The sequence below is a fragment of the Thalassophryne amazonica genome, chromosome 1 (genome assembly GCF_902500255.1).
Source record: "Thalassophryne amazonica chromosome 1, fThaAma1.1, whole genome shotgun sequence".
NCBI lineage: Eukaryota > Metazoa > Chordata > Actinopteri > Batrachoidiformes > Batrachoididae > Thalassophryne > Thalassophryne amazonica.
In genome coordinates, this window is record NC_047103.1 from 4,153,182 (window position 1) to 4,177,536 (window position 24,355).

The following is a 24,355-nucleotide window of genomic DNA, read 5'->3' on the forward strand; positions in this document are numbered from 1 at the left end:
GTGATGTCTTCATACTGAAAGAGGACACGACAACAGAACAGACGCTTGCTGTCCCCTGACTAGTCAGAGGTGACGATGGAGATGATTAAAACTCGCCGGTCATCCTGGACCATGTGAACGACCAGGTTTGGTTATCGGTAGAGAAACGCTTTGGAAGGGTCCCAAAGCAATTTATGCCCAACGTACGTCAGAGGAAGGGATGTGGACAAATGACAAAGCATCTTCATGAACAAAAGAAGGTTGGTCTTGGTTAAAGTTCTAAATGCAGTCAGTGTTCCATTCTGTGTGAGTGGATGATCTTACATTTAGGACACGTTTTAAACTTGTTTCATGCAGTTTGTGTTGTGTTCAGACCCACAGTGTCTGTGGGACAATCAATCACTTCACATTATTGAACAAGACCCATCAGCACCTGATGTGCACTGAAGTTATGAAGTTCTTTAAAAAAAGAATACTTCAAAAAGTTTATTCATTATCACAATAGTTTTTGGATGTATTTTTTTCTGTTGCTTGATTGTTGTTTCTTCATTATAATGAAAAGAATAAAGAAGAGTGTCTGTGTGTGTGTGTGTGTGTGTGTGTGTGTGTGTGTGTGTGTGTGTGTGTGTGTGCATGTGACCTGACTCCTCCCATAATCGCGGTAGCCTTCGCTGCCGCTGTGTTTGTTGTTCTGCTGTTTCTCAGCACTTCGCTCACAGAGACTTTGAGACGTGATTTAATTCCTTTGATGTCCAGTAGGTGGTGTCGTCTGTGACGACGTGCTCCAGCTCGTCCTTGACGGCAGCATCTGTTGCCACAGTGAGTCAGCTGGTGGCGTCAGAAGTCAGCATCACAGCGTAACTGTTGCCATTGAGCACGCTGGTTACTCATCGGCTTTGGCGATGAAACGCGATGAGAGATGTTTTTACCGTGTCATCGTTTTTCATCCAGGAGTCTTATTGTTTGAAATGCGCATCAACCGACATGACAGAAAAAAATCTCATGTCTGATAGAATAAGGTGGACTGGTATCCTGTCCAGGGTGAACCCCGCCTCTTGCCCTGTGGCCCCTGGGATAGACGCCTCCTCCCTCATGACCTTAAATTTAAATAGGCGGGTATATGAAATGAACACATGCATTTTTGTTTTCCTTATCTGTAAATCACAGGTTCATACTGAACACTCAGCTCTCTAAGGAGCTCTGAGTCTGTTGTTTACCATGTCTGTAAATGAATCACAGACCATCACTCCTGTAAATGTCACTTTGAGCTCAGTGTTTGCTGTAAATGACTCCGACTCACACGTGTAAATGCAGCAGGTGCTTCTGTGCTGCTGGAGTTGAACTATAGACTAGGGCTTCAGTCAAAGCATGTCCAGTTGACCCTGCTGGTCTGTGTCCTTGGAGAAGCCATTTCATCTGCTTCGTCCCAGTCCACTCAGCTGTCAGTGGGTTAGGGTTAGGTTGGGCATCATGTCCATCATCAGCGTCACGCCAAAGAAGCCAGAGTTCAACAAGTCTGTCCGGGTTCAGATCTATTCCAGACTCTCTCGATTGTTTACATTCTTTATCATGTCTATAAATTAAACCTTGATTATCATTCTTGTGAATGTAATATTGAGCTGTACTCAACAATGACAATTAGAATTACAGTCTCTGTAAATTATTAACGAAGTACCACTTGTAAAACTGCAGTAGTCAGATATCTAATCAAATCAAATCAAAATCAAATCAGTTTTATTTATATAGCGCCAAATCACAGCAAACAGTTGCCCCAAGGTGCTTTATATTGTAAGGCAAGGCCATACAATAATTACAGAAAAACCCCAGCGGTCAAAACAACCCCCTATGAGCAAGCACTTGGCGACAGTGGGAAGGAAAAACTCCCTTTTAACAGGAAGAAACCTCCAGCAGAACCAGGCTCAGGGAGGGGCAGTCTTCTGCTGGGACTGGTTGGGGCTGAGGAAGAGAACCAGGAAAAAGACATGTTGTGGAGGGGAGCAGAGATCAATCACTAATGATTAAATGCAGAGTGGTGCATACAGAGCAAAAAGAGAAAGAAACACTCAGTGCATCATGGGAACCCCCCCAGCAGTCTAAGTCTATAGCAGCATAACTAAGGGATGGTTAGTTATGCTGCTTAGGGATGGTGTGGAAACAGCACTAACAGCACTAGTTAATGATCTTCTGCGAGCAATGGACTCGGATACTACTACAGCATTGGTGTTGTTGGATCTCAGTGCTGCGTTTGACACAGTTGATCATCATATTCTACTTGATAGGCTAGAAAACTGTTTCGGGATTACTGGAACTGCGCTTGTGTGGCTGACGTCTTATCTATCTGGTCGTTCCCATTGTGTTTTGTGCAATGACACTACCTCTGACTTTAAGGGCATGAAGTTCGGGGTTTCGCAGGGACCAGTTCTGGGTCCCTTGCTTTTTTCCCTGTATATGGCACCCCTTGGGAACATTTTGCGGTGTTTCGGGGTTGCTTTTCATTGTTATGCTGATGATACTCAGTTGTATATGCCGATAGCTGCTGGAAATCCTGTCCACATAAAATCTTTACAGGACTGTCTTGCAGCAATGAGAAGTTGGATGTCTAGCAACTTTCTACTTTTGAACTCTGATAAGACTGAAATGCTGGTTGCCCAGCAAGACATCGGCACCAATTTGATCAGCTGGCGCTTAGCCTAGGTTCATGTGTTATACATCATACTGACCAAGTGAGGAACCTTGGGGTAATCTTTGATCCTACGTTGTCCTTTGACCTCCACACTAGGGACATTACGAGGACTGCTTTCTTTCATCTAAGAAATATAGCAAAGATTCGCCCCATCCTGTCTATGGCTGATGCTGAGACTCTGATTCACGCATTTGTCTCTTCTAGATTGGATTATTGTAATGCTTTAGTTTCTGGTCTGCCGCAGTCTAGCATTCGAGGACTTCAGTTGCTGCAGAATGCTGCTGCCAGAATTTTGACACAAAGTAGAAGGTTTGACCACATTACTCCCATTCTGGCATCCCTTCATTGGCTACCGGTTTCTGCCAGATTGGATTTTAAAGTTTTATTGTTGGTTTATAAAATTGTTCATGGACTGGCGCCTTCCTACTTGCCGGACTTGGTTAAGCCCTACGTACCTGCGAGGCCTTTGCGTTCGCAGGGCGCAGGGCTTCTGTGTGTTCCGAGGATGAACAAAAAGTCTGTGGGGTATAGAGCCTTTTCCTACCATGGTCCGGCTCTTTGGAATGATCTACCTGCTGTTATTCGGCAGTCTGACACGGTGGAGATTTTTAAATCAAGACTGAAGACCCACTTTTTTAGACTGTCTTATCATTAATTTTTTAATCTGTTTGTGTTTGCTTTGTAATTTATTTTTATTCTACTGTGTTTTATCTTTTAACTGTTTTTCTTGCTTTTAATTTTGAATTTAGATTAATTTGTGTTGTTGTGAATTATGTGAAGCGCCTTGGTGCGACTTTGTCGTGATTTGGCGCTATATAAATTAATAAATTATAAAATTATTCAGGGTCACCTGATCCAGCCCTAACTATAAGCTTTTTCGAAAAGGAAAGTTTTAAGCCTAATCTTAAAAGTAGAGAGGGTGTCTGTCTCCCTGATCTGAATTGGGAGCTGGTTCCACAGGAGAGGAGCCTGAAAGCTGAAGGCTCTGCCTCCCATTCTACTCTTACAAACCCTAGGAACTACAAGTAAGCCTGCAGTCTGAGAGCGAATTGCTCTATTGGGGTGATATGGTACTAAGAGGTCCCTAAGATAAGATGGGACCTGATTATTCAAAACCTTATAAGTAAGAAGAAGAATTTTAAATTCTATTCTGGAATTAACAGGAAGCCAATGAAGAGAAGCCAATATGGGTGAAATATGCATGAAATAGTTTTTCAGCATCACTCTGAGACAAGACCTTTCTAATTTTAGAGATATTGCGCAAATGCAAAAAAGCAGTCCTACATATTTGCTTAATATGCGCATTGAATGACATATCCTGATCAAAAATGACTCTAAGATTTCTCACAGTGTTACTAGAGGTCAGGGTAATGCCATCCAGAGTAAGGATCTGGTTAGACACCATGTTTCTAAGATTTGTGGGGCCAAGTACAATAACTTCAGTTTTATCTGAATTTAAAAGCATGAAATTAGAGGTCATCCATGTCTTTATGTCTGAAAGACATTCCTGCAGTTTAACTAATTGGTGTGTGTCCTCTGGCTTCATGGATAGATTAAGCTGGGTATCATCTGCATAACACTGAAAATGTATGCAATGCTTTCTAATAATACTGCCTAAGGGAAGCATGTATAAAGTGAATAAAATTGGTCCTAGCACAGAACCTTGTGGAACTCCATAATTAACCTTAGTCCATGAAGAAGATTCCCCATTTATATGAACAAATTGTAATCTATTAGATAAATATAATGAGCTCTGTGTCTATTGTTTGCCATAATCACAGGTTAATACTTTTTGACCAGTTAACGCTCAGCCTTGGCTCGTGTGTCATACATCACACTGACAAAGTGAGGAACCTTGGGGTAATTTTTGATCCTTTGTTGTCCTTTGACCTCAACATTAGAGATATTACTAGGACTGCTTTCTTCCACCTGTGAAATATAGTGAAGATTCGTCCCATCCTGTGTATGGCTGATGCTGAGACCCTGATTCATGTGTTTGTCTCTTCTAGATTGGACTACTGCAATATTCTATTTTCTGGTTTACCGCAGTCTAGCATTAGGGGTTTCAATTGGTTCAAAATACTGCTGCCAGACTTTTGACAGGAAGCAGAAAGTTCAACCACATTACACCCATTTTGGCGTCTCTTCACTGGCTTCCTGTCCCAGTGAGATCAGATTTTAAGGTTCTGCTACTAGTCTATAAAATTGTTCACAGACTGGCACCTCCCAACCCTACTTACCAGCCTGGGCTCTGTGTTCTCAGGGTGCAGGACTACTTTGTGTCCCTAGGGTGAAGAAAAAGTCTGCAGGTCACAGAGCTTTCTCTTATCGTGCCCCTGTTCTGTGGAATGATCTCCCTGCATCAATAAAACAGTCAGATTCTGTGGAGACTTTCAAATCCAGACTTAAGATGCACTTATTTTCCCTTTCGTATGGCTAGCATACTGGTATAGTATGCTTGTATGAAAAGACATGCTTGTCACCATATTTAAACAAAGGTATCACCTTAGCTATTTTCATTTTAGAAGGGAATTTCCCAGTCATTTGTGACAAATTGCAAATATAACTTAAAGGTTTAATAATACCATGAATAATATTTTTAATCAAAAACATACTAAAGTTATCACAGTCAGTTGATTTTTCCCCTTTAATTTATGAACAATGTTGATAATTTCATTTTCATCTACTTCTCTAATGGATATTGAATCCAAAATAGTATTAATTAATCTGTTGTTGTCCATAGAATGTATTTTACAAGATACAATAGAATTTGATAAATTTTTACCCATGTTAACAAAATAATAATTGAAATGATCTGCAATAACTTTTTTTTTAACGGTTTTATCAGAATCTGTATAAAAATAAGATGGATAATCTTTAACAGGTTGAGCAGGTTGACTAGAGAGGTGGAGATATGCTCTGGACAGACGGAGAATGAAAGTCAGTCAGAGCCAGACTGAGTCCATGTGTGTGAATGGGAGGGAGTCCAGTGGAATACTGCAGTTACAAGGAGTAGAGGTGGTGAAAGTACATTAGTTTAAATACTTGGGATCAACTGTCCAAAGTAATGGAGAGTGTGGTAGAGAGGTGAATAAGAGAGTGCAGGCAGGGTGGAGTGTGTGGAGAAAGATGGCAGGAGTGATTTGTGACCAAAGAATATCAGCAAGAGTGAAGGAGAAAGTTTACAAGACAGTAGTGAGACCAGCTATGTTGTACGGCTTAGAGACGGTGGCACTAACAAAAAGACAGGAGGCAGAGCTGAAGATGTTGAGATTCTCTTTGGGAGTGACAAGAATGGAGAAGATTAGGAATGAACATATCAGAGGGACAGCTCAGGTGGGACGGTTTGTAGACAAAGTCAGAGAGGTGAAACATGGACATGTGCAGAGGAGGGACCCAGGGTATATCGGGAGAAGGACGCTGAGGATGGAGCCACCAGGCAGGAGGAGAAGAGGGAGGACAAAGAGGAGGTTCATGGATGTGCTGAGAGAGGACATGCAGGTGGTTGGTGTGACAGAGGAAGATACAGAGGACAGGGTGAGATGGAGACAACTTATCTGCTGTGGCGCCCCCTAATGGGAACAGCCGAAAGAAGAAGATGAATGTGTTTTGTGCGAGACTGTGGGGGTGATTTTGCTGAGGTTGTTGGGACGTCCTTAACATCTGTTCATGTGTTCGTCAGATTCATATTTTCATGACTAAGTTTTTTTGTTTGTTTGTTTGTTTTTTACTGATATCACCTCAGAATGAGAGGTTTCTCTGCTTCCTTTTATTTTGACAGTTGACCTTCAGGTGTCCTTTCTTCAGCGGGTGGCTGTCCTCTGTGTCCTCTGTGGTCTGATCCATCCAGTCAAGAACCGTATGATAGCAGCAGCTGAGCAGAGGGAGAAGCAGCTCTGTGGATTTTGGAACAATAATCCATTTTGCTGCATTGCCACTGCAATGCAACACCCTTTGTCTGATCCAGGGACGCTCCCCGAGTGCGTGAATGGACAAATATTTGACAGGGACAAATGAAAAGGGCGATCGTCTCATCTGCTGTCAGACCGTAGAGGACAAACAGAAAACAGCTGACTGTCCTGCTCTGCTGCCGTTCCTCTCTGTTCCCTCCTGTAATTATGACTGATGTGGACAAAGTGTGTCTGACCTTTTCTGACCTCCACTAAAAACCTCGTTTGGATGTTTTTATAATGATGTTCCGCTTGTTTACCGGCAGCGAAATTTAAATATAACAGCTGTTTTACTTATTACTGAAGACGTTACTTTTCAGGTATTGGTTCCCAAAGTGTGGGCAGCGGCCCACCTGCTGGGCTGTGAGGGTCCTGCAGGTGGGCCATGAGAGGTCTTTAAAAAGATACGAGTGGTGCCCAAAAGTTTGTGAACCCTCAAGTTTAACACATCTGAGTGTTGGAAAGAAGTCAAAGTGAAAAAAGACTAAAAATTTCAAAAATGACACCTTTTAAATTAATGCAGGAATGATGCATATGAACACTTTAACTTGAGTTTCTTTAAGTAAATGTCTTTTTTTTTTTACATCTGTTTTCATTCTAATAGATTTTTTCTTCCTTTTTTTAGTTCCATGAACCATGAAACCCTGCCATCTGTCCCTCACGTTGCTCCTCCCCTTCCTTGCGTCCCAGACTCGTCGTCTTTTTCCTCGCCACTGGTTGTCGACTGTCTCAGCCAATAGCAGCTCAGCATCACGCAGACGCCTGAGTGTAACCAGCCCGACCCCTCAGCCTGTGATTGGGAAGGACTCCGTGGAGGTGCTTGGACACACCTACCCGCGCGATGACTTCACCAACGTCACTGCAAAAGTCTTGGCCAAAGTCGGACGCAACCTCCATAACCAGTCCCATCATCCCCTGTGGCTGATCAAGGAGCGGATCAAAGATCACTTCTACAGGTAGAATGATGGCTTTGCGGCGGCGTTAAAGCCTCGAGGCCGACCCGGTCAAAGTCTCTGCCTGTGAACGTAAAGCGAGTCAACTTCATGTGTTCATCCTCCTCCAGAACCTTCGTCAGCCGCGTGGGAAACCCTCTATTCTCCATCCACGACAACCTGAGTCCTGTGGTCACTGTGGAGCAGAACTTCGACAGGTTGGCACCCTCACTCTCCAATCGGTGACATCATCCATGAAGATGAGTAAGATGGGGTACACTGCATGTGAAATACTTAAAAAAAAAAAAAAAAAAAAAGTGGAACGTAAGAGTTCTCAGCCTCACACGGAAAAAACAAGGAGAGAAGAAAGAATTTGACAAAAAATCCAGATGGTTAATGTTCAAAAGTGTTTTGTTTTTTATGTTCAAACCTATAAAACTGGACTGTGGAGTAACTTTGGTTCAAACTTCACGTTGATTTTTGATCATTTGCATTTCATGTGGAAACACTGATGAATTGTTGCTGATTGGTTTGAATTATTTGGCAGCTTGCTGATTCCAGCTGACCACCCAAGCAGGAAACAAGGAGATAACTACTACCTGAACAGGTGAGACACACATGTTATTACCCATAATGCATCTGCAGAGCTGGAGCTGAAGGGCATTGTTGTTTCTAGCTTTAGCCATGGAGCAAACTCGGATCTGCTGGGTGTTGTGTGGTGTAGAGTTGCACGCTGTGAGTACTCAGCGTGCCCCCAACAAACAAACAAACAAACACAACCCCCAGGAAGCAGGTGAAGTTCTGGGTGGTTACCAGCAGGTGATAGATCATAGCCCTGTTCTCTGCTGCGTGCAGAAAAAGCTAAATGTGTGAAGCTCTTGATCATGCTGTGCTCTTCATGGCTGAGAGAAACTGGACATTCAGTTTAATGTGAGTGTGCAGTTTGGGCGTAAATCATGAGATTGCGTTATGAGCGCCGTGGAGATTTGTTTCACAGAAATCAAAACGTGTACGAAATAGTTCGTCTCGACAAAGTTATTCAAACAAATTTTTTAAAGGGATAATATTTTATTTACAGAAGTGTTTTTTAACCTATTGTTCTGTTAAACATCAACATGGTGAGTGATTTATAAGTTTTATTTTGATCTTGTCATAAATTTCTGGAGGCATGCATCGCCACAACTTACAGGCTACATGCTAACCTCCGCGGTAGTTATCATACTTTACCACAAAGCTAAAATGTCAACATCTCAAAACTGATTTCTGTTGAATAGTGCAGCATGTCTTTCATGTTGCAGAGGAGAACCAGGAGGAGCCTGTAGTCCCCTGTCACTGCATTTTATACCTGCATATCCACTGTTGTCTACTTTTGCACAGATATCATACATGTGTTTGATATCTGTGGCTTTGCCAGAGTGATGCGCAGAGCTCTGCGGATGATCGTGTCCATTCTAAGCAATTTTCATCCCGCTCCAATGAAAACACTAACCGCTCACTCCAAAAAAGAAAATGATCTACATTTGTTTTTCATTTTAACTGAAGCTGTAGCTTGGCAACAAAATAACTGAGCAGCCAAATTCACATTATTTCAAGATGAACTAACAGAAAAAACAAAGCCATCCATAAAAATGAAAGAACAGAAAGCATGTTACCTGCGTATCTGCAAATACTCCATGTGTTGTAGATCACGATGTGTTCCAGTGTCATAATTTTTTTTTAACTTGCTTGAAACTTCCCTGTTTGCTCACAGTGTTCTACAGCATGACTTTTACCACAGATTGCACCCAACTTCAAGCCCGGATTGGGTGTACGATTTTTATTTATATATTTTTTTGTATTTATTTCTTAAGTGTCGGCAGGCTTCAGCGTGTCTACTAGTGAGTGAAAATGTGACGGAATTGACAGTTTGTTGTTGTGTGTTGATGTCCAGAATAACAATGCTTCGCGCTCACACGTCTGCCCACCAGAGGGAGCTGGTGAGGTCGGGACTCGATGCTTTCCTGTTGGCTGGAGACGTTTATAGGCGGGACGAGATTGATGCCACTCATTACCCCGTCTTTCACCAGATGGAGGGTGTGCGCCTGTTTTCCAACCATGAGGTAGGACTTGAGTGGTTTTGAACAGGTGTCTTTAGGCCTCTGATGTGCCACGCCCACAAACTAGGACATAAACCTGGTCTCCCATGATGTAACTGCAGTGCATTTGAGGGGTACCTTGTGTCTGGTAGCTGTTTTCTCAGGTGGAGCATGGTGAGGATCTGTCGCTGTTCGAGCGGGGCGGGCGGCGGATGAGCTCCAAACAGGAGACGCACAGTCTGGAGGCTGTCAAGCTGGTGGAGTTCAACCTGAAGCGAACGCTGACCGACCTCATGGCTCGCCTGTTCAGACGCGGTGAGAGGGCAGAGGCACCAGGATGCCGTCTTAGCAGGACGTCACTTACCAGGGCGTCATTTTAGCAGGACGTTGTCTTAGCAGCACAGGGTTTTACCAGGACTTCGTCTTAGCCAAACGGCGTGTTACCAGGACAGCGTCTTAGCAGGACGGCGTTTTACCAGGATGGTGTCTTACCAGGACGTCGACTTAGCAAGACATCGTCTCAGCAGGACGCCGTCTTAGCAGGACATTGTCTTAGCAGGACGTCGTCTTAGCAGGACTCCGTCTTACCATTTAGGAGGAGTTCTGCAGGAGTTTGACCGTCTGTTTACATTTCTCCTTTCTTGTTTTTCCTTCTTATCTCTGTTCTTCCAAATATTCCTTCATGTTTTTGTCATCCTTTGTTCTTTTTCCTTTTCCTCCTCTTCCTCTTTTCTGCTCAATCATTCACTCTCTTCTCTCTACTGTTTCTCCTCACCTTCTTCCCCTTTTTCTTCTCCTCTCCCTCTCTCATGGGTCTTGTCCTCTCCTCTGTCTGACTCTCCTCTTTTTTCCCCCATTTCTTTTCCATCTTCTTTCCTCTTTTAATTTCTTTCCCTCACTTCTTCTCATTCTCTAATCCTTTCCTTTTTTCTTTCTTGCTTTGTTCCTTTCTTCCTTCCCTCCTTTCGATTTCTGTTCTGTTCTCTTTTACTCCTTTCTTTTTGTCCTTTCCTTTGCTCTCCTCCGTAGCTTTTCCTTTTTCTATAATACTGTTATTTTTCTTACACATCTTCCTTTATTTCTCTTCCTTTCTTCACCTCCTCTTCCTTCTCCTCTCTCTCTGCTTTCCTGTTCCCTCTTCCTCCTCTCCCCTCAGATCTGGAGGTCCGGTGGGTTGACTGCTACTTTCCTTTCACTCATCCCTCCTTTGAGATGGAGGTGCGTTTCCAAGGCGACTGGATGGAGGTACTGGGCTGCGGAGTGATGGAGCAGGAGCTGCTGAACTCGGGTTAGAACACACACTCACAGAAGACGTGGGCTGGATTAGAGGTTGCTGGTTTGATTCCAGAGGGATTCTCTTTGGTCAAACTCACTCTTACTGACTCAAACCCTTGTGCAAGGCAGAGACGCAGCATCGTCCTGTGTTTTAAGAGGTGAAAAGCGGTGCTGCAGGGCAACTTTGTGCTCAGTTCATGTGCACATTGACAAACACGACACAATCCATCCAATTACAGAGTTCAGTAAAATGCACTGCCATCTGGTGGTGTGGATGTCTCCAGCGCTGCTCCTGATTGGTCCAGTTTGATGTTTTCCAGCTCTGGATTGGCTGAGCTCACACGTGAGCTTCAGTGAACCCCCAGGTCCAGGGTTTGAGAGTTAGAGACCCCTACTGTCCACGTTTGAAGGCTCGCATGTACAGTAGACCCACAAACCAGTGCACAAATCAACTTTACGGTTCGATCATACTTCAAACATTTACGCACAACGTGGTCTCAATTTATCAGTCACAAGTGTTCCTACTGCTTCAAACCCCTGAGGGGGCAGAAACGAGGTCCAAAGTGATGTCAGCGGTCATGTAGCTACAGAGTCCGGTTTTATAAAATCCAGACTAGAAGCTGTTTCACAGTTTACAGTTAAGATGTGAAAGTGCAAATCATCTCATTTCCTGGAGCTTATGGTCCATGTAACGTGGACCAGGATCAGCATGATGGGGGAGAGTTTTTGTGCACGTGGATCTGAAGGGGTGGAGTTGGGGGCAGCTCAGTGGTGATGAGTCATAGCGGTGACAGTGCTGACCATCTTCCAAACTTTAGCGGTTCTCCTCCAATGATTTTTCAAATCTCGCACATGTTCACACAGGCGGCAAATTTTTATGAATTTTCTGATTTAATCCTGAAAAAATGTGGCTGCGTTCGTATATGATGAGGCCAGATTGGGATGTTTTCGACCACAGGCGCCCAACTGTTTTTCAACCAAGATTTATTTTTAAAGTTGACAGTGTATCGAGATCTACCAACCCATATCGAACCCATAACATAGCCACAGTTTATTGTGCACCAGTATAACAAAGATAACGTTTTAACAATAATAATACATTATGAAGACATTTTAACATTTCAGCCATGTGTGGCACGTTTCGACACTTCGGCTGTATGGCGTTTTTCTCTATGCGTGATCCAGCATGCTGGTGCCTGAATGCTGAGGACCACAGCAGCTGCAGAAGGTCACGGGGACACGCCCCTGCTTCACCTGGCTACAGCAGGTAGATGATTATTTTAGAGATGTGGGAATGGACCAGATGTCGGCCTAGGTGGTTGCTATCCAGATCAACATTTCACTTTATATAAGCTTTGAAGTTTCTTAACTCTCTCTCTCTCCATCTCTCTCACTGTCTCTCCCTCTCTCCTTCCCCCCCTCCCCCCCTCTCCCTCTCTCTCCCCCTTTTCTCCTCTGCCCTTTCCCCCTCCCCCTCTCTCTCTCCCCCTTTCCCCCTCTTTCTCCCCCTCTCCCTCTCTCTCCCCCTTTTCTCCTCTGCCCTTTCCCCCTCTCTCTCTCTCCCCCTTTCCCCCTCTTTCTCTCCCTCTCCCTCCCTCTCCCCCTTTTCCCCTCTGCCCTTTCCCCCTCTCTCTCTCCCCCTTTCCCCCTCTTTCTCCTCCTCTCCCTGTCTCTCTCTCTCTTCCCCCTCCCCCATCTCTCCCCTTTCCTCCTCTCTCCCTTCCCCCTTTCTCCCCCCTCTCTTCCCCTCTCTCCCCTTTCCTCCTCTCTCCCCCCTTTCCCCCCTCTCCTCCCCCCCTCCCCCCATCTATCTGTCTGTCTGCTGTCAGGTTGCTAAGTAGCTAGCTTGCTGCTTTGCCCTTGAACACTTGAAGGGCCGTGCTGCACTGCACTCCGCTGCGCGGCTGCTTGTTCCAATCAATAAAACATGCGTCACGATGCAAAGAGCAATTTGTGTCTGTAACAGAGACGATCTGAGTGGTTCCTTCAGAAAATGTCTGCTGATGTTGCCATATTTATTTCAAAAAGTAGGCGTGGCCTGGAGGAGGACATTTTAGCAGACATGTCTGTGTTGGTGCCGGATTAGTCTGTTGAGGACTGTTATCCAGTGAGTTCTGGTGTTCCTCAGGGATGAGTTCTGGCTCCTGGACTGGACTGTGATCTGTGTGGAATTGATGGACACTCTGAGTGCAGCTCCTATGAAACCAGGCGAGAACTCAGAGTTTCTGGGTTTATGATGGTCCTGGATCCAGACTAAGATGCAGAACTTCAGTTACTCCCTGCACTTGTCCATCAGATGTGTCTCTGTGGTGAAAGTGTTGAACTTGTTAATAAGTTAATTAACACACTTTTTCAGATTCAAGCTTCTCTACTACTGAGCACCAGAACAGTGTCCACTGTCCTGGGACTGGAACTAAGTGCACGGAGAGGGACTCGGCGCGTGCACGGGGAGGGACTCAGAGCGTGCACGGAGAGGGTTTAGGCGTGTGCACGGAGAGGGTTTTGGCGTGTGCACGGAGAGGGTTTTGGCATGTGCACGGAGAGGGTTTAGGTGTGTGCACGGAGAGGGTTTAGGCATGTGCACGGAGAGGGTCTCAGAGCATGCACGGAGAGGGTTTAGGCGTGTGCACGGAGAGGGTCTCAGAGCATGCACGGAGAGGGTTTAGGCGTGTGCACGGAGAGGGTCTCAGAGCATGCACGGAGAGGGTTTAGGCGTGTGCACGGAGAGGGTTTAGGCGTGTGCACGGAGAGGGTTTAGGCGTGTGCACGGAGAGGGTCTCAGAGCGTGCACGGAGAGGGACTCGGCACGTGCACGGAGAGGGTTTTGGAGCGTGCACGGAGAGGGTTTGGAGCGTGCACGGGGAGGGTCTCGTAGCGTGCACGGAGAGGGTCTCGGAGCGTGCACGAGAGGGACTCGGAGCGTGCGCGGGGAGGGTTTCGGAGCGTGGGTCTCGGAACGTGCACATGGAGCGTGCTCTTTCCCTGCAGCACTATAGGGAAACAGGTTGGTCTGTGATTGCCATCCATCAGTCCACTGCAGACAGGACGTGTCTTTGAACTCATGCAGTTGTGGGTCCTTGACACTGATACTTCAGGTCCTGAGAAAAACATGACGTTACCATTGTGTCATCATTGACGCTCCCTCAGGATGCAGTGTTTTGGACACCAAGTCATTCTTGTGATACTCATGGGTCCCCCAGAGACACCAAAAACCAAAGACATTGCCGTAGGACACTGGTCTGTGTCCTATACTTTTGACGTTTGAACCCTGCTGACAGTGACGTCAGTATTTGCTGTAGTGACAGTTTACAGCACTGCCAAAAGAGGGCGCTGCACAGAGTTGTATTCTTGTTTTCTTTTAACATCATCACTGGCGCTGCTGGAACAATCCGTCACTTCTATCACATCTCTCTCGCTGTGTGTCTGTGTCTCTCTCTCTTTGTCTCTCTCTCTCTCTCTCTCTCTCTCTCTCTCTCTCTCTCTCTCTCTCTCTCTCTCTCTCTCTCTTTTTTTTTGCGGCGGGTTTTGGCATCTGGGCTGCAGCCGACCCTCTCGCTCCGTCACGGGGTGAGGGTGGTCCCAGACCCGGCTGTGTCTGTGGAGGATGTCCTCCTGGCTGTGGGCGAGCAGGTTGGACATGAGAACTTAGCGTTTGCGTCCAGGATGAACAGAGCCGTGCTGGTTTTTCTGTTGGAGGAGCGTTTTTCTGCTCAGCTTGTTGAAAGTGGGGTTTATCTGGATGATTCTTACCTGCAGGCTTCTCCTCTCTACGCTCCGTCCACTAAAATCATTATTTCCGGGGTTCCTCCGTTTGTTTCAAACGAGGCTCTCAGTCGGGAGCTGCAGAGGTTTGGAAAGTTTTCCAGTGGTTTTAAGACGATCAGACTGGGCTGTAAGAGCGAGAAACTTCACAACGTTCAGTCCTTCCGTCGTCAGGTGTTCATGTTCCCGAACTGTCCGACCCAGACTCTGGACGTGTCCTTCAGAGTCAAACATGAAGACTCTTTTTACATGGTTTATGCCAGTTGAGGAAGCAAGAAGTGCTTTTAATGTGGGGACGTCGGTCACAAAAGTCTCACGTGGCCGCACAAACACAATATGTCTGGAGCATTGGTGTTGGCAGCCTCGGGTCTGGTTTCGGGCCTTCAGCCTCGTGGCTCGGGGCCCCGGTGTCGGTGTCAGGTCCGGGGGAGGGGTCCCGCGTGCAGGAGGAGGTCGTTTCTCCACAGCAGGGTGTCTCTGAGCCTGAAGCTGAACATTCTGGGTTGACTGGTGCTGTGGTGACTGACGGTTCTGTGGTTGGTCTGGTTCATGGTTCTGTCTCTCCTTCTGCATTCGACGCTGATGTTTCTGCTGCGGGTGAGTCTCGGGCACCGTTGAACAGGGTGAACGGGCTGACGGGGAGACACCGGGCCCAGCGGACCCCAAACCCCCACTGAGTCAAAGCATTAATGATGACAACATGGATTATGATTCGGACTCCATCATGTCCACCACCGGTTCCTTCTCTCACAGCAGTGATCTGTACACGCTGCAGGACATCAACAGCTTCCTGGATGATTAATTTGGTAAATCAGTGAAAGTTGAGGATTATTTTCCCCACACGGAGAAATTTGTTAAATCTGTTAAAGTGTTGAGGAGGCTTGTTGGCTTGGACCTGCTGGATGAGAAGAAGCGGTACAATCTCAGGAATCACATCACTGCTTTGGGGAAGGAATCTCTGTCCAAGCGGGGACGAGGTCTCAGGAGTCGTACATCCACTAGATAGAGTATGAGTGTGTCTCACCGGGTGTTCTGTCTTCTCTGCCTGTCTTTCTCTCTGTTCTCTCTCCACTCAGTCCACATGCAGCATCTGAAGGTGGGCTCTTTGAACAAGAACGGTGGCAGGGACAGGCCCAGGAGGGCTTTGGTCTCTGAGCTCTTTGAACAAAAGGGGTTACAGGTGTTGTTCCTGCAGGAGACTCACTCTGACGCCGATAATGAAGTGGACTGGGCTCGGTGGTGGAGGGGACAGTTTTATCAAAGTCATTGCTCCAACATCAGTGCTGGAGTGTCGGTTTTGCTTTCTCCTCGACTTGACATCACTGTTTTATCCACCACTGAGATTTGCAGGGTCGGATTCTGTTGGTCGGGTCTCAGGTCGGGGGGTTGACCATGGTGTTTACGAATATTTACGCACACAATGAGGGCTCGGAGCGGGTGGGGTTATTCAAACAGGTGAGGGACATTTTAGTGCAGCAGGATCCTGGTGACTGTTTGGTGTTGGTGGGGTGACTTTAATTGCACTGTAGATATGTCACTGGATCGGGTTGGTGAGGAGCCACATTTGCAGTCGGTTTCCTCACTGGCTGGTTTTTTACATGAGGTGGATTTGTTGGACACATGGAGGGTCACACACCCACAGGACAGACAGTACACATGGGTTTGGGTTTCAGATGGGGTGGTGTCTGCATCCAGGCATGACCAGATTTATGTCACACTCATTCAGGAACAGATTATGCAAGAGTTTCATTCAGCCAGTTGGTTTTTCAGATCATCATCTCATCACCACAGAAATATTCCACTCACACTCACAGTTGCAACACTTAGTGGAAATTCAACACCAAACCTTTGCACGACAGGCGTTTTGTGATTTATTTGAATCTTTTTTGGGGGGTTTCTGGAGAGGAAGGAAGGAGACATTTGGGACAGTGAGTCAGTGATGGGAGGCTGGAAAAACTCAGGTTTGGGTTTTGTGTCAACAGTACACTAGTTATTCTACAGCTAGGGTCAAGGTAGCCATGGCAACACTCAAAAAGGACATTATGAACATTCAGGCCAGCCTACATACAGCGGGGGCTCCTGACCAGCGTGGTCTGCTGCAGGGGAAGAGGGTGGAGCTGGGTGCCCTGTTGCAGGAGAAGGTGAAAGGGATGATGGTGAGGGCTCACTTTTTGAACATCAAGGACATGGATGCACCCAGTTCCTTCTTCAATCTGGAGAAGAGGACCTCTCATCAGAAGCTGATGACCTGTCTTCACCTTCCTGACAGACAGGTGACGAGTGATTCAGCGGAGATGCCGAGACATGCTATGGACTTCTACTCGGCTTTGTACTGTGCTGTGGACTGTGACGGGGCCTGTGCGGCTGACATTCTGAGAGATCTCCCCCAGCTGGTGGCCTCACACTGGATGAACTGACAATTGCGGTACGGCAGATGGCATCTAGGAAAGCTCCAGGGATCGATGGACTGCCAATGGATTTTTATGTACACTTCTTGGGCTTTCTCTGTGCTGATCTTTGGGAAGTGTTGCTGGAGAGCATTGCGTTGGGCTGCTTGCCCACCTCTTGTCGGTGTGGTGTTCTGTCCCTCCTGCCTAAAAAAAGGGGATCTTACCCTTTTGCAGAACTAGAGACTGGTTGCACTTCTCTGTGCGGATTATAAACTTTTTTCTAGGGTACTGGCGAATAGGTTAAAAGGTGTCCTGGATTTTATTGTTCATAAGGTACAGTCTTACTGTGTGCCCGATAGGACTATTATGGACAACCTTTTTTGATGAGGGATTTGTTTGATTTGTGCAATACTGGGTATTTGGTTTTGGGATTTGTGTCACTTCATCAGGAGAAGGCGTTTGACTTGGTTCATCATGGGTTTTTGTTTTCCACTTTGAGGGCCTTTGGCTTTGGTGAGGGGTTTATTTCATTTGTTGGGGTTTTCTATAATGGGGCTTCATGTTTGTTAAGGTTGGGGGAGGATTGAGCTACCCAGTCCCCATAACATGGGGTATGCATCCCGTCTGCAGCCCCGTAACGCGGCTGCGGACGCAACACCCCCGCGCCCTCCTCCTCATCACCGGGGACTTTAAGCATGCCTCCCTCTCCGCCACCCTCCCCACATTCACCCAGTACGTCACATGTAAAACCAGGGACAAACCTGGACCTCTTTTACGCCAATGTGGAGGATGCTTACACCTCCATCCTCCTCCCCCCGCTGGGACGCTCTGATCACAATCTCGTCTATCTGCTCCCCCAGTACACACCCCAGGGTGAAAAGAGAACCAGTACACAAAAGGTCAGTGAAACTCTGGACTGATGAGGCCACTGAGAGGCTGAGGGACTGTTTCAGAACCACAGACTGGAGCATGTTTCAAAACTCTTATGGTGAAGACATCAGCGGCCTGACCCAGTGTGTCACTCACTACATGAACTTCTGTGTGGAGAGCACTGTGCCCACCCGGAGGGTACGGTGCTTTCCCAGCAACCACCCCTGGGTGACCCCGAGCTGAAGGTCCTGATGAACCAGAAGAAGAGGGCTTTCAACTCGGGAGTCAGAGAGGAGCAGCGTAGAGTCTAACTGGAGCTCCAGTGGAAGATCCGTGCAGCCAAGAAGGTGTATGGAAGCAAGATGGAGGAGCAGCTGGCCCGGAACAATGTCGGAGACGTGTGGAGATGCCTCAAGACCGCCTCCGGATTTGGGCAGGGTGCCAACAGGACTGCAGATGGAGATTCTCGGTTCGCAGAGGAGCTAAACAGCTACTTTAACCATTTTGGCTACTCCACGCCTGCCCCCCTGCCTGCTCCCAGCCCTCCACATGTCTCCAGCAGCCAGCCCTCCAGTCCCTCTAACCCCCCACCTTCTACCCCCCGGTCACCTCCACTGCACCCCGGACCCCATCCCTCCTCCCCCGCGACTGTATTCAGCACCAGTCCACCTCAGCTCACACCTCAACTCCCCCCTCACTGTAACTCCAACCGAGGTGAGAGGCCAGCTCTTGCGGCTGAAGCAGAGGAAAGCAGCAGGACCTGATGGGATCTCCCCGAGGCTGCTGAGGACCTGTGCAGATGAGCTCTGTGAGGTTCTCAGCCACATCTTCAACATGAGCCTCAGCCTGGGGGTGGTCCCCACCCTGTGGAAGACCTTGTGTGTGGTCCCGGTTCCCAAAACGCCGCACGCTAAGGAACCGGCCCAATACAGACCAGTTGCCCTGACCTCCCACCTCATGAAGACCATGGAATGGCTCGTCCTGTCTCACCTCCGCACCGTGGTGAGCGACACCCTGGACCCACTGCAGTTCGCCTACAGGCCCAACATCGGGGTAGATGATGCTGTCATCTACCTACTGCAGCGAGTGCTCACCTACCTGGAGACCGGCGGGAGCTCTGTGAGAGTCATGTTCTTTGATTTCTCCAGCGCTTTCAATACCATCAGACCGGCACTGCTGCGGGGGAAGCTGGAGGACGCAGGTGTAGATGGACACCTCACTGACGAGCGGCTGCGCGGCTGTCAGTCTGAGGTGGTAAGGTGCAGCACCGGGGCCCCCCAAGGCACCGTCCTCTCGCCTTTCCTCTTCACCCTCTACACCTCTGACTTCACTGCCACCTCCAGAAGTTCTCTGATGACTCTGCCATTGTGGGTCGCATGTCTGAGGCGAACGAGCTGGAGTACCAGTTGGTCATCACAGACTTCGTGGACTGGTGTGAGCGCAACCACTTGTGTCTCAACACCAGTAAGACGAAGGAGATGGTGATCGACTTCAGGAGGAATCCACCACCTCATCCACCAGTGAACATCCAGAGGGAGGACATAAAGACTGTGGACAGTTTCAAATACCTGGGTGTTCACCTCAACAACAAACTGGACTGGACTAACAACACTGACGCCCTGTACAAAAAGGCCAGACTCGCCTCCACCTCCTGAGGAGACTGAGATCCTTTGGAGTGAGCAGGCCTCTGTTTAAAGGGGATAGAGAATCAAAATCATCTTTTTCATGTTTTTGGTGTTAGTTCAGAGTCTCCCCGCTGTGGGGAAAACACACGAAGTGCCAGCAAGTTTCAGAACCTCTGTTTCAAGTATTTCTCCTTTTTTGAATTGCCCCTAGAAAACAGGCCAATCCGTTTTTGAGCGAAAACTTACGGCACTTTTTCACCAATAGCCCCCCACACACACACCCACACCCACACACACACCCACCCCCTTTCACACACGCCCCTTCGAAATTAATTATTCATAAGGTTGTGCCCACCCATTCGTAACACTCGAAGAGAAGCAGTGGTGAGCTCCAGGTGTGCTTTCCCACGCTGTTTTAGCGGACTACGATCTTCCCACGGAAAACATTGTACGCGATCACTGGCTTTTATTCATTTTTAACTGCATCCCCAGTACATACAACCGCCGACTATTTCTTTGCTCTGCGCATTACACGGAGGACTGTTTCACAAACCTTGCACGATTTCGAGCTGGCTTCAGTCGGCATTTAATACTCAGTAGAGGGTCAGTTCCGACTCTGCGACAAAATCAACCCCAGCAATCAGTACAGCCTGTGAATATCACATTTTCTTTTGTTTTAAATTTGTGTTGCGTCATATTCCTGTTGTAAGAATTGCATGTTAGAATGGCACGTTAGCTCTGGTTTGTTCCTCTAAAGGGAATGAGCTAACCCCTTAGCAGCTAGGCATGTGTACCGAGAACTGGTTCCTTTTGGGTATCGTTAAGAAATGATTCGATCCACCGACATCAATAAGCTTTGTGCTTAACTATTATGTTATCGGTCCTTCAGAGTGGCCGTTGTTTTGGGGGGTGTTTGTCAGGAAAATGATCATTTCTGTATTGATTACAGACCCTGCAGCGGGTCCGTAAACAACTTTTCTGCAGCGCGGCTTTGCTTTGAACCTTGAACCAATCGAAGCAGTGCTTCGCAGATTGAAGCATTGCTTCGATTATTCTTTCTTTCTTTTGCTTAATTTTCTTCTGCTAAAACCCTAAAGAGCATACGTCTGTGAGTATTATTTACCTTTTGTATGTTAAACCGACCTGTTATGTTCTTCTGAAACAGTTGATAGATGTATTTTATAACTTAAAAACGGGAGCGATGCTAATGCGTTAGCATGTCTATGGCATTTTCAATGTTAAAAGTTAGCATTGCAGCTGTTATCACGTTCGGGTGCACCCTAACCCTACTCTGCCTCTGCTGGTGGTTGGCTCTCACTGCGGTATTGTATCACTTCCTGTTCCGGAGCACAGCGGTGTTTTTCTGTATCTGTTAGCTGTTTAATCTGTGCAGTTAGATTGATCTAGTTATCTAGATTACGATTTGTTTCCCAGTGTAATCTTTACGTGCCTTAACTAAAGCACTCCTTCTGCTGAATCACCTCTAAATTATTTACACATTATTCACTTTGCGTGTTTTTAGGAATCCGCTAGCTTAGCGTAGCTATTAGCTCTTAGCCGATTTAGCATGGCGGCTTCTCCTGTCTCTCCCGCACTTTTCTGCTCTGGGTGTGAAATGTTTAGTTATTCCTCGGCCTCCTTTAGCAGTAATGGTACTTGTAATAAGTGTAGCTTATTCGTAGCTTTGGAGGCCAGGCTGGGCGAATTGGAGACTCGGCTCCGCACCGTGGAAAATTCTACAGCTAGCCAGGCCCCTGTAGTCGGTGCGGACCAAGGTAGCTTAGCCGCCGTTAGTTACCCCCTGGCAGATCCCGAGCAGCCAGGAAAGCAGGCCGACTGGGTGACTGTGAGGAGGAAGCGTAGCCCTAAACAGAAGCCCTGTGTACACCGCCAACCCGTTCACATTTCTAACTGTTTTTCCCCACTCGACGACACACCCGCCGAGGATCAAACTCTGGTTATTGGCGACTCTGTTTTGAGAAATGTGAAGTTAGCGACACCAGCAACCATAGTCAATTGTCTTCCGGGGGCCAGAGCAGGCGACATCGAAGGAAATTTGAAACTGCTGGCTAAGGCTAAGCGTAAATTTGGTAAGATTGTAATTCACGTCGGCAGTAATGACACCCGGTTACGCCAATCGGAGGTCACTAAAATTAACATTAAATCGGTGTGTAACTTTGCAAAAACAATGTCGGACTCTGTAGTTTTCTCTGGGCCCCTCCCCAATCGGACCGGGAGTGACATGTTTAGCCGCATGTTCTCCTTGAATTGCTGGCTGTCTGAGTGGTGTCCAAAAAATGAGGTGGGCTTCATAGATAATTGGCAAAGCTTCTGGGGAAAACCTGGTCTTGTTAGGAGAGACGGCATCCATCCCACTTTGGGTGGAGCAGCTCTCATTTCTAGAAATCTGGCCAATTTTCTTAAATCCTCCAAACCGTGACTATCCAGGGTTGGGACCAGGAAGCAGAGTTGTAGTCTTACACACCTCTCTGCAGCTTCTCTCCCCCTGCCATCCCCTCATTACCCCATCCCCGTAGAGACGGTGCCTGCTCCCAGACTACCAATAACCAGCAAAAATCTATTTAAGCATAAAAATTCAAAAAGAAAAAATAATATAGCACCTTCAACTGCACCACAGACTAAAACAGTTAAATGTGGTCTGTTAAACATTAGGTCTCTCTCTTCTAAGTCCCTGTTAGTAAATTATATAATAATTGATCAACATATTGATTTATTCTGCCTTACAGAAACCTGGTTACAGCAGGATGAATATGTTAGTTTAAATGAGTCAACACCCCCGAGTCACACTAACTGTCAGAATGCTCGTAGCATGGGCCGGGGCGGAGGATTAGCAGCAATCTTCCATTCCAGCTTATTAATTAATCAAAAACCCAGACAGAGCTTTAATTCATTTGAAAGCTTGTCTCTTAGTCTTGTCCATCCAAATTGGAAGTCCCAAAAACCAGTTTTATTTGTTATTATCTATCGTCCACCTGGTCGTTACTGTGAGTTTCTCTGTGAATTTTCTTTTTTTTCTTTTTTCAGACCTTTTGTCTGACTTAGTGCTTAGCTCAGATAAGATAATTATAGTGGGCGATTTTAACATCCACACAGATGCTGAGAATGACAGCCTCAACACTGCATTTAATCTATTATTAGACTCTATTGGCTTTGCTCAAAAAGTAAATGAGTCCACCCACCACTTTAATCATATCTTAGATCTTGTTCTGACTTATGGTATGGAAATAGAAGACTTAACAGTATTCCCTGAAAACTCCCTTCTGTCTGATCATTTCTTAATAACATTTACATTTACTCTGATGGACTACCCAGCAGTGGGGAATAAGTTTCATTACACTAGAAGTCTTTCAGAAAGCGCTGTAACTAGGTTTAAGGATATGATTCCTTCTTTATGTTCTCTAATGCCATATACCAACACAGTGCAGAGTAGCTACCTAAACTCTGTAAGGGAGATAGAGTATCTCGTCAATAGTTTTACATCCTCATTGAAGACAACTTTGGATGCTGTAGCTCCTCTGAAAAAGAGAGCTTTAAATCAGAAGTGTCTGACTCCGTGGTATAACTCACAAACTCGTAGCTTAAAGCAGATAACCCGTAAGTTGGAGAGGAAATGGCGTCTCACTAATTTAGAAGATCTTCACTTAGCCTGGAAAAAGAGTCTGTTGCTCTATAAAAAAGCCGTCCGTAAAGCTAGGACATCTTTCTACTCATCACTAATTGAAGAAAATAAGAACAACCCCAGGTTTCTTTTCAGCACTGTAGCCAGGCTGAGTCAGAGCTCTATTGAGCTGAGTATTCCATTAACTTTAACTAGTAATGACTTCATGACTTTCTTTGCTAACAAAATGTTAACTATTAGAGAAAAAATTACTCATAACCATCCCAAAGACGTATCGTTATCTTTGGCTGCTTTCAGTGATGCCGGTATTTGGTTAGACTCTTTCTCTCCGATTGTTCTGTCTGAGTTATTTTCATTAGTTACTTCATCCAAACCATCAACATGTTTATTAGACCCCATTCCTACCAGGCTGCTCAAGGAAGCCCTACCATTATTTAATGCTTCGATCTTAAATTTGATCAATCTATCTTTGTTAGTTGGCTATGTACCACAGGCTTTTAAGGTGGCAGTAATTAAACCATTACTTAAAAAGCCATCACTTGACCCAGCTATCTTAGCTAATTATAGGCCAATCTCCAACCTTCCTTTTCTCTCAAAAATTCTTGAAAGGGTAGTTGTAAAACAGCTAACTGATCATCTGCAGAGGAATGGTCTATTTGAAGAGTTTCAGTCAGGTTTTAGAATTCATCATAGTACAGAAACAGCATTAGTGAAGGTTACAAATGATCTTCTTATGGCCTCGGACAGTGGACTCATCTCTGTGCTTGTTCTGTTAGACCTCAGTGCTGCTTTTGATACTGCTGACCATAACATTTTATTACAGAGATTAGAGCATGCCATAGGTATTAAAGGCACTGCGCTGCGGTGGTTTGAATCATATTTGTCTAATAGATTACAATTTGTTGATGTAAATGGGGAATCTTCTTCACAGACTAAAGTTAATTATGGAGTTCCACAAGGTTCTGTGCTAGGACCAATTTTATTCACTGTATACATGCTTCCCTTAGGCAGTATTATTAGACGGTATTGCTTAAATTTTCATTGTTACGCAGATGATACCCAGCTTTATCTATCCATGAAGCCAGAGGACACACACCAATTAGCTAAACTGCAGGATTGTCTTACAGACATAAAGACATGGATGACCTCTAATTTCCTGCTTTTAAACTCAGAT

The 24,355-nt window shown here is 46.2% G+C and overlaps 1 protein-coding gene across 1 annotated transcript; it reads left to right on the top strand.

Moving 5' to 3' along the window:
• The first annotated feature begins 7,209 nt into the window (after positions 1–7,209).
• On the top strand, positions 7,210–14,923 carry LOC117518885 (probable phenylalanine--tRNA ligase, mitochondrial). The gene is made up of 8 exons (XM_034180128.1): positions 7,210–7,568; positions 7,676–7,762; positions 8,092–8,151; positions 9,475–9,643; positions 9,772–9,934; positions 10,776–10,907; positions 13,251–13,393; positions 14,438–14,923. Exons 1-8 carry the CDS (start codon positions 7,249–7,251, stop codon positions 14,921–14,923), a joined length of 1,560 nt encoding a protein of 519 aa, XP_034036019.1. The 5' UTR covers positions 7,210–7,248.
• The last annotated feature ends 9,432 nt before the right edge of the window (positions 14,924–24,355 follow it).

Bases quoted from the DNA above. Each gene is read 5' to 3' on its own strand.
- LOC117518885 (XM_034180128.1), top strand. From the start codon at position 7,249: ATGAAACCCTGCCATCTGTCCCTCACGTTGCTCCTCCCCTTCCTTGCG. The intron at 7,763-8,091 runs GTTGGCACCCTC...ATTATTTGGCAG, and splicing joins GTGGAGCAGAACTTCGACAG to CTTGCTGATTCCAGCTGACC. The intron at 10,908-13,250 runs GTTAGAACACAC...ACACTTTTTCAG, and splicing joins GCAGGAGCTGCTGAACTCGG to ATTCAAGCTTCTCTACTACT.